We start from the raw sequence: 10,561 nt of genomic DNA on the forward strand, positions 1-10,561 counted from the left end.
GACTGGTTTTGTGGTCCAGGGTCACATTTAATTTGTTTTTTTAATCTAATTTGTTTTAAATGTACCAAACTGATAAATTACAAGGCTTATGCTTATGTAGGAGTGTATGGTATATATATATATAGAATAACTAAAGATAACTATAGTATGTTTATAGTTGTTTACACTAAGGTTAAAAGCACAGCATTTTGTGACATTTTTATGCAAACAGTATCTTTTGTTTCGCATGAGTTGTCTAACAGAAGTACCAAGATAAAAGATAAACACATCACGACTTACAACGGAATTGACTGCTTGAACTTTTCTAAAATGCACTATCAAATTTGCATTGCATGCTATATCTTATTATTAGTTTAGTAAACGTACCATGTCAAACGTTGTGATAGGAAAAATCTTTAAACATCATTGCCTCCCCATAATGCAGCAAAAGTCCAGTTTTCTTGCAGTGTTCTATTTATGACCATAATAAAAAAGCTACAAGAGAAAGTTCATGTTTTTTCACAAATGAGGATAGTGTTGATACAAGTCCTTGTTTCTCAGAGGCTGACACGTGTAATAGTCCCTTCAAAGTCAAGCTGCAGCAGGTGTGTGATGGCATTGCAGTTTTACATCTATGCAACCTGAAGATTACATTAATTCACAAGGAATTATTCCTTGTTATGTCTGGCAGCTCTTCCTCACACTTCCCACATATCTAATGGTACCTTGATATGATGAGATACATGACAGATACACTTCCTGTTTGAGATCACAGCTTGAACTATATGCATAAATACTAAATATGCATTTTTGTAAACACAAAACAACTGAAATGCATGCAAAGAGTAAATATACTGTAGAATGTTAAGAGAAACACAAAAATAATCAAGTTACTTCCGAAAAGTAATTTAATATACTGAACATGTGCAAATCTACAGCAGAACATCTTTAAAACAGTCATTGATATACAATAGTCGGCTTCGTTATGGAAGGCAGGAAGTTCAAACACAACAAATTATTTATGCTTTAATATTCAGTAACTTTGTGACTATAACTGTAATATTTTCTCAGGATAGCATCTCAACTCTTAAAACATTTATATTTACATGAACACATAGAGCTGTATTTGAATTTACAAATGTGTTATTATTCACAACAACATTCAAAACAACATTCGTGTTTCAGGAAGATATACTTTTAAACTTCTTAGTACTCTACTATAGATCAAAACAAAAGCAAATATTTACAAGCCAATATTACAGAAACCTTAACATGGCATTTGTCACAAACTAGTTTAGATATAAAACACGACTGAGAAAAGAAGATGCTTCACGGACCATGTGACTGTACATAGCTATTTTTGCAGTGTGTCATGTTTGCTGCAATGGTAGCCGTGGGCTTGGAGCTTCTGAGGAGCTCTGTGGCGGAGATCCGTTCGCCGCAGCTAGCCTTGGCACTTCTTGTCCTTCTCAGAAAAGCCATGAAGTTGTCATTTTGAGAACTGATTTTGGAAGCTCCGCCGCCGAGCGTCTGAGTGCCCGGGTCTCCCTGCTTGCTCTCAAAGGAGTCTTTACGACCCAGGAGCTTTCGTTTAGACCTGCAAAATGGGAAAACGATATGAGAACAGAACTGGAGCTGTACACGGAACTACAGTATTTTGTAGCTGCGCTATTTAACCTGTGAATTATGGTGAACAGGTCCTCCGTTGTTTGAGATTTGGACTTGTAAAGAAACACATCGTCTTCCTCTCCAACCAGTTGTAGAGGTCCAAGGTCAGGCATTCTGTCCCTCTTCTCTACATCGTAAGTTGGATGATCTGTTGACATTTAAAGGGTTAGTTCACCCAAAAATGAAAATTCTATCATGAATTACTCACCCTTATGTCAGTCCAAACTCGTTCCAAAACCTTTGTTCATGTTCGGAACACAAATTAAGGCATTTTTGATGAAATCAAAGAGCTTTGCTGACCCTGCATAGACAGCAACACAACTACCACATTCAAGGCCCAGATATGTAGTAAGGATATTGATAAAATAGTCAACCAGAATTATGAAGCCACAAGAATTCTTTTTGTGCACAAAGAAAACAAAAATAACGACTTTATTCAACAATTTCTTCTCTTGCATTCAGAAATTGCCAAGTCTGCTGTTTTCCCGTGGAACTGGGCTATTTTAACACTGTTGCCTTGGGATGTTTTTAATGTTCGTGGGTTGAATTGACCCCAATAATGTCATATTTAACCCCTGAAATGCGAATTTACCAGGGGAAACCTAATAAAAAACATGTATTTTATCGTCCGGAACGTGTTTTTTAATGGGGGACGACCCCCTCAAAACGCAATTGAGCTGTTTTGGGCTAATTTTGAGTAGTAGCAACTGGGTGGGTTTTATTGTGAAAACCTGGCAACCCTGCTTCCGTTTCAGTCTCTGCCGCACATTCAGGAGGGTATCACGAAGTGTGTTGTGCTGCTGACGCAGGAAGAAATTGTTGAATAAAGTCATAATTTTTGTTTTCTTTGCATACAAAAAGTATTCTTGTAGCTTCAGACAAGGGATGGCTCGATATCATAATTTTAGCTTCGGCATGATACCAGAAAGTAATACCTTGGTGTCGATACTAAATCGATACCACAGGTAACAAATAACCAGCCTCAAAAGATAAGTAAATTAAAAGCAATTTAGCAAGTAATGTCAACATACTAAACATGTATCAGTTAATTTAGCTTTTATAACTAATTATTGACCTAGATTAATAACTGAATAAATTTTAACAAAGTTTGCTTTACTATAAAGTGTTATTCTAACAGTCAAAGTATTCTGAGACTCAGATTTCAAAGAAAATGCATTAAATATAAATCTTGCACTCTCTTGGCTGTTTCATATTAACGGCCGGTGACATGGCAGAAACATTTCCTTCATATTTTTGATACTAAAATTAACATAGCAAAACTCTTGCTTCATTTAAATTCAATTAATATTTGATTGTTTGAAATCCAAGTGAAAATAACATGTAATAAATATTACATTTGAGCTTTCATGTTTACTCTGTATTACATCTTTGGCATGTGCGTTGATCAGTTGTGAATAAAAGTTAATTAAAACTGAATTTATGAATGATGCACTCACCTGTCGATCTCTAAATTCATGTTAAAGATCAGGATGAACAAATAATATGTTGCCTTCTGTGGCAGCACATGATTTATAGCAAACCATACAGGTACAGTAAGGTCAGCTCGTTTACCTTTATCATATCTGTATGAAAAATAATTCTGTATTTCACTTCCACTTTATTTACTAGTTTCAAGCTTGTTAGAGTTTCATCAGTTTGATGATCCATTCCGTTGTTTTGTTGTCACATTTACCCGTCTTGCAGCAATTTGGAAAGCACTGCCTACAGGTGAACTTCGGAACAGCAGCGTATGAAATACAGAATTGATCAAAATTATAGTATCGAACCGTTTGAAAGAAAATATATACCAGTATTTCCCAGTACCGGTATACCGCACATCCCTACTTCTGACATTACAGTTGAATCACTGATGTCACATGGACTATTTTAACAATGTCCTTACTACCTTTCTGGGTCTTGAACGCGTCAGTTGCGTTGCTGTCTATGCAGGTTCAGAAATCTCTCGGATTTCTTCAAAAATATGAATGAAGATCAAAGATTACAGGTTTGGAACAACATGAGGGTGAGTAATTAATGACAGAATTTTCATATTTTCATATTTTTGTTGAACTATCTCTTTAAGAATTAGATATGATGAGCCTTCCAGAGAACTATTTGTTATGGCATTTAGCGTATTCTTGTCGATTATAGTTTTCTTACCTGGCGCACTTGAGTCCTGTTGTTCAATGACCATAGGGTAAGAAGGAATGACGCCATATAGGGTAACATGATATTGACTTGCAGACATCGGAGACTTTGGAGACTTGCAGAGTTTGCTTGGAGACAAGGGATCATCTGAGCTTTTCTGAGCAGCTGGGTTATAATAAAGTGAATTATCCACACATGGTGTTTTTGTCAGAGGAGGTGGTGGGGCTCTTCTCTTCTTATGAATTTCATGTTGGTTATAACAGGTGGTTGTGTTGAAGGGGAGCACATTTGGTTTCTGCGGTTCAAAAGTGCCTGGGGGTTGTGGCTGACGAGACTCTGTCATTGGATGCGGAGATTGTCCTTCCAAAAAGTGGCAGTCCTTCTGCTGCCTCTGATGTGCTTGTTCAGTACTTTTTGATGGTGCAGTCACTGCAGGTTTTGCTTTGTTAATCATTGCGTAAACGTCTTCTGGTCTCTCGCTGGGTACGACTGGCTTGGTGGGTGGCCATTTATTTCTCTGGGGCTTGGGAGCCACTGGAGGTTTGGCCTTTTGGTGGTTTGTGGGGCTTGAAGAGTTCCCACCCCTTTCAGTTTCCTCCTCGATGACGTCCGTTGTAGTTTCCTGTGCATTCTCAAGATCAGAGCTGCTGACCGAACGCAAACGCACATTGTTCAGGTCCTCCTGAGTAACCACGGGCATGATCAGCAAACTGTTACTCATCCTTTGCTTGGGTCTGGTGGCTTCAGTGCTGTCCGAATAACGGCGGTTAACTTTCAGCTGAACCGGTTCTGGTTCAGGAGCATGCTGCTGAATTTCAGGAAGCTGGAGAGATAGCCTCGCATTGCGGTTTCTTGCCCTTTGTCCAGGGATAACACTGGAAGGCTTATGGCGCATTCTGCAGGCCAGCTGAGAAGGTCCTGCGGTAACTGAGGACAGGACTGATTGAGTGGGTGTTTCACATTGGCTTGCATAGCCACTCGATGGCGAGTTCGACCCGAAGCGTTTGGAAGGGGAAGAAATGGAAGGCTGTGAGGGCGAGGAGTGGGAAGAAGATGGGGATGTGTTCATTTCAGAATTACCAAGGGTACCCTCGTTTATTGGAGTTGCCATAGACGGGCCCAAGCCCGACCTGCATGGTTCACTGGATCGAAGCTCATTTAGTGCTCGGTGACTAGAGACGGACGTCTTCAGTACCACCTTGCCAGGTGCTTCAGCTGTGGGAGATGGTTTCTTGGTCTTCCCAACTTCTTGCTTCGAGGTTGGAATGAGATCTGGCAGTGTTATGATGTTTTGGGAATCTTTTTTCAGATGAAGTCCTTGTAATTTGTGTTCTGAATACTTCTCCGCCGCGAGTCTTTGCAGTGACACCGTTCGTACAGGTGGAGCCGGTTTCCTTTTGGCCTTCTTGAGGACAATGCTCCGGGATCTAGATCGTGGCACTGCATCTGGAAGTCGATCTCCCCTCCTCGCAGAGGTGCTGTCGCTTCCGCTGTCCTCCGAGCTGCTGCTGGGATATGAAAGTGCATAGCTTTCGCATCTGCGCCGGGCCACTGCTGGGTTGGAATTGACAGTGGTGGAAAGTGACAAGGAGCGTCTGTGGAGCTCTATGTTGCTGGATGGTCTACTCCTACGCTCTTTCTTCACGCAATCTTTATCTCGTCTTATCACGGCAGCGGATTCAGTGGGTGATGCCTGGCTCGGCTCCTCTGGATCCTGGAACTGTGGAGGGGGTTTGATCACGTCAGGTGCCATCAGAAAGGAGTTCACGTTATCATCCCACTCGGATGAAAAGGTGGAGATGTTCGGCCCGCACCAGCCTTGGCCAGAACAAACCAAGGTTGTGTTTTCCATCTTCGATTTTAGTTCAGCACTCTTCCATTAATCGGTTGCAGAGATATTCCATTAGCTCCTGCTCTTGTAAAATCAACAACCTGGGGCGACAGAAAGAATAATTCATTGCATGGCTGTGATGTTACAACATAAGAGCAAATGCTGAATCTCTTTTCCACTCATAGTGACATCACTGTCCAAATGCTTTAAACAGAGTGGACTAAAAAGTGTGGAAGAGAAAATCTGCCCATCTTGGTCTTTGTTTGGCACATGAGTGGGTGTTTGCCATGGCAACAGTTACCTGTTAGTCCATATAGAGACAGAAAGCAGACTCAAGAGAAATCTCAACTGTATTTCCACATACGTTTATCACAAGGGACAACAGGATGCTATTCAAGATGAGAGGCATGATTGGTTTGAGGAAGCACCAAAGGTAGTACAACAGCTAACTTTTCTGCTGTATGGAGTCACAATGTTATTTTATTGAACAGTAGGGATAATTGGTGCTCAGATGAGAGTTACAAGGCCAAAACTTCTTTAGAGTAATCAGAAACAGGCTGGCCTTTACGATTAACATTTCTGTCGTAAATAAAAGAAAATCTGTGCTTTGCCAGTCTTGGAAATAATAATGGGCATTTAAAGTTAAGTGAATTCCATTACATATCACCCCCTTAACCTTGTGCAGCCCAAGGGCTTTGGACAAAAAAAACATACTCATTATTAATATAACATTAATTAAAAGATGATGTCACAATGCACCATGATCATTCAAAAATGAAGTCCATTTATCCATGTAAAAAAGTGTCCTCAAAGCCAAACACACCACTATCTATGTGAATGCATTCATTGTATTCACTTAAAACAGAGTCAGGCCAACACTAACTATATTTAAAAATGCAAGGACATCTTTAAATAGTCTCAGATACAATATATGTAAAACATTGTAATAGAAAATACAGATACTGAATTTAAAATAGAAGCTTATTGCTATTCCACCCAACATTTATGATGGTTTTGCAATTAAATGAGACCTGTAGAGTGTCCCAAGCTTCTTGTTGAGAAGGACGCCATCAACCTGATGCTTGCTGTGAAAATGATACCAAATGTTTACACCTGCCTTTCTATTACTCATACCTTGACAACCTGTCGCTCTGTGTTTATAATAAGCGGTTTCACCGACCAGTGGTCGACATGAAAGTCTTGAGTGCTATTACCAAAGGAATCTTTCAGATCAACAAAACATTGAAAACAGCACACATCTTGGTACTCACATGCTCTTGCGTGTGCATTGTGACGTTGCCGCTTACGACCAAATATATGTATGTTTTATAACCATATTGATGCGCATGACACCCAAGACAGGTTGGAATAGATAAGGCAAATACAGTTAAATGAATCTGCGTAGAGTTGCACGACCAAAGTCAGAGGTCACTTTGTCGAAATACACAATATTGCTGCAGAGGACAAACGTCACAGACAAAGGCATGAAATCAGCAAACCTTTAAATGCAGTAAAGGACATTTCCCAGATCTCTGAGGACTGTCAAACCCAATCATCCTCAAAAACATCCCATGATGTCCCCTTCGTCTTACCTTTCATTCGCTCTGGAGACCGAGCCGTGCTGTGTGATGCTGTTCCCACTCTATCGCTGTCTCTCTCTAGCTCGCCGCTCTGGCTCAACGCATTCACATGCTGTTACCATGACGATAGGAAGTGGGCTGCTTGCTTCCTCTCTGAGTTCAAGTTCGTTGAATGCTGAGTGAGGAGAGAGAGAGAGAGAGAGAGAGACATATTATATAAACACCAAATCCTCAGAGATGCTGGAAAATTCACTGTGCTGCTTGTCAAAAACAGCTACATACCCAGTCATAAGTCAGAATCCACTATTGCAGCAGATTTTCATCTAAAATTACATTTCAGTAATATCCACTGTAACCTATACTGTATTATATAGGATGTATGGATTGGAAATTACTCTGATAATCAGATGGGGTGCATTAACAGAGAAACAGTGATCTCATAATTGCTATTAAGTATAATGTTATGTAACATTTAGACTAAGCGACTGAATAGGACCAATGCACCAATTGTTTCGATAAAACAGATTGTCCTCACTTTGTGCAGCATTGCAGTACTGTATGAAAACAACTCAAAATATTGCAGTCACAATGATGGTTCTCATGCATATCACTGCGGGTATCGTTCTTGAAGATCTGAAGTCAGATCCACCCATTTTCAGGAACACTGCGAAACAGGCATGTACCATTGTTCTGCATTTTCCACATTTCGACAACAGAGGTGGTGTGAGTGCATGTTTGAAGAGGTGTGAAATATATAATCATTCCGTATTACACAACTCAGTTGCATAACAAGCCCGTATGATCGTAAAACTTCATGTGGTAATACTCAGCGTAGCCTCGCACTTAACAGCGGGAGTGAGCTTAGACCAGAAGAGCTTGAGGATGTTTTACTATTAAGTATGGAGGGTCAAATGGGGTGATGTATAATCATAGATGGTAACAGGTGCTTTAGTCACTGATGCCTCATCCAATTTGATTTATATAATCATGCAAGGAGATCCAAGAAAAGAATTCACATACATCCGACTGAACTGCAAGGTTAGTTCTTAAGTGCTGATTGATGACGAGGTGCACGTAAATGCAAAGGTGTCAATTCTTGCAAATGTTGTGGTCAATAAATGTTTATTCTCTGTGCAGTTCATCCTAAGACTGAGATAAAGCCTGCAGTGGTCAGTTTGTGCCCAATGGAGAAGCCCATCATAAGGCTGAGGTGTAGGCGTCTCTATAGCTGTCTGGCTGGAAGTGGCAGTAGATCATCTAGTGAAGTCCATTGTAGAAGGCGCAAACACGATTGTTGAACCCACTCGCTAAATGCTCGGCACAGGCTGCAGTGGGAACTGTTGACCAGCAAAGCATGGCAGTGGGCAGGGATGGGGAAAGTTACTTTTAGAAATAATGGTTTACAATATTGTGTTACTTTCTAAAAAGGTAACTATTGCATTACTTAGTTACTTTTTATGGAAAGTAATGTATTACAGTATTGCGTTACTCTCTAAAAAAGTAACAAATCGCGTTTTTTTGTTACATTTTATGGAAAGTAATGCACTACAATATTGTGTTACTCCCTAAAAAAGGTAACTAATTGCATTACTTAGTTACTTTTTATGGAAAGTAATGCATTACAATATTGTGTTACTCCCTGAAAAAGTAACTATTTGTGTTACTTGGTTACTTATGCACTACTTTTCATAAAAAGTAACTAAGTAACGCAGTTACTTTTTATGAAAAGTAATGTATCACAATATTGCATTACTCCATAAAAATTAACTGTGTTACTTAGCTACTTCTTATGGACAGTAATGCTTTACAATATTGCGTTACTTCATAAAAAAGTAACTAACTACTTGGTTATTTTTTATGAAAGTAATGCATTACAGTATTGTGTTACTCCCTAAAAAGTAACTAATTAGGTTACTTAGTTACTTTTTATGGAAAGTAATGCATTATAATACTGCGTTACTCCATAAAAAGTAACTATTTGCATTACTTAAATACTTTTACTTCCTAAAATAACTAATTGCAATACTTAGTTACTTTTTATGTAAAGTAATGCATTACAATATTGTGTTACTCCTTAAAAAAGTAACTAATTGCATTACTTATACTTTTACTTTCTTAAAAAAGTAACTTATTGCATTACTTAGTTACTTTCTATGGAAAGTAATGCATTACAATATTGAGTTACACCCTGAAAAGTAACTCATTGCGTTACTTAGCTACTTCTTATGGCTAGTAATGCATTACTTTCTAAAAAAAGTAACTAATTGCATTACTTAGTTACTTTTTATGGAAAGTAACATATTACAATACTGCGTTACTCTATAAAAAAGTGAGTAATTGCGTTACTTAGTTACTTTTTATGGAAAATAATGCATTATAATATAGCGTTGCTCCTTAAAAAGTAACTAATTGCATTACTTAAATACTTTTACTTCCTAAAGTAACTAATTGCGTTACTTAGTTACTTTCTATGGAAAGTAATGCATTACAATATTGAGTTACACCCTAAAAAAGTAACTAATTGTGTTACTTAGTTACTTTTTATGGAAAGTAATGCTTTACAATATCGCATTAGTCTTTTAAAAATTAACTAATTCCATTATGTAGCTACTTCTTATGGCTAGTAATGCATTACAATATTGCATTACTTCCTAAAAAAGTAACTAATTGCATTACTTAGTTACTTTTTATGGAAAGTAATGCATTATGTTACTTTTGTGTTTTTCTTATCTGGCCTGGGCTTGCTTGTCTGCTTTTAATATAAACAAAGTTCTATTTTTGGCAAATGTAAAAGTCCTTTTACACCAAAAGTGAAATGAATAAGCATCAGGCTGAAGGAAATGTAAATTCACGTCAGTACAGTAGAGGGTGCAGAACAAACAATCCTTACAGCTGTGCTGCCATTCTGGATTGCATGAGTAATAGGATGCAGGAGAAGAAAGTTCAACACTTTTCAGCAATAAAGAAGCCAAGACATTGCTTAATTAAATTGGATAAAATACATAAAGCTAAGCATTCCAGCTACAATGAAATGATGCCTTGCATCAAGAGACTGGATAATAAAGCATGAATGTTCAATGTTTTTTTTTTCTCCAGCAGTTCAGTTTCAGTGCATGTCCTCAGTCAAGGGTGCTGTCCCATAGCTGACATCATTTTTCAAAAAACTGTCACCAAAGCCACAAACAAAACAAGAGACACTCCCTTCAATAGAGGAAGCACATTTGCTCAAGCGGACAGTAACAGGAAACACAAAGCTTGGTTTCTAGATTGCGTAAAGATGGGGTGAACTAATGGCCAAAGTCAAGAAAGCACCTGGGGAGGATCTGAAACCACACAACACCCAAGACTACACCCA

General features: G+C 38.6%; 1 protein-coding gene across 2 annotated transcripts; it reads right to left on the reverse strand.

Moving 5' to 3' along the window:
- Positions 1–873: 873 nt before the first annotated feature.
- si:ch73-362m14.2 (NHS-like protein 2) lies at positions 874–7,370 on the reverse strand. Of its 2 annotated transcripts, none has more exons than XM_051093801.1 (4): positions 7,219–7,370; positions 3,808–5,727; positions 1,657–1,795; positions 874–1,576 (listed from the first exon to the last, which is right to left on the reverse strand). In XM_051093801.1, exons 2-4 carry the CDS (start codon positions 5,645–5,647, stop codon positions 1,309–1,311), a joined length of 2,247 nt encoding a protein of 748 aa, XP_050949758.1. In that variant the 5' UTR covers positions 5,648–5,727; positions 7,219–7,370; the 3' UTR covers positions 874–1,308. The 2 variants fall into 2 exon arrangements, with proteins under 2 accessions (XP_050949758.1, XP_050949759.1); XM_051093802.1 differs by having other exon boundaries at positions 7,126–7,225.
- Between the last annotated feature and the right edge of the window lie 3,191 nt (positions 7,371–10,561).

The sequence above is a fragment of the Labeo rohita genome, chromosome 21, assembly GCF_022985175.1.
Source record: "Labeo rohita strain BAU-BD-2019 chromosome 21, IGBB_LRoh.1.0, whole genome shotgun sequence".
Lineage (NCBI taxonomy): Eukaryota > Metazoa > Chordata > Actinopteri > Cypriniformes > Cyprinidae > Labeo > Labeo rohita.

What these genes read in the sequence shown, in the direction of transcription:
- si:ch73-362m14.2 (XM_051093801.1), bottom strand. Translation starts at nt 5,647, where the DNA reads ATGGAAAACACAACCTTGGTTTGTTCTGGCCAAGGCTGGTGCGGGCCG. An exon ending in ACAGGACTCAAGTGCGCCAG is followed by an intron (nt 1,796 to 3,807) that starts GTAAGAAAACTA and finishes AAATGTCAACAG; the next exon opens with ATCATCCAACTTACGATGTA. An exon ending in CTGTTCACCATAATTCACAG is followed by an intron (nt 1,577 to 1,656) that starts GTTAAATAGCGC and finishes CCCATTTTGCAG; the next exon opens with GTCTAAACGAAAGCTCCTGG.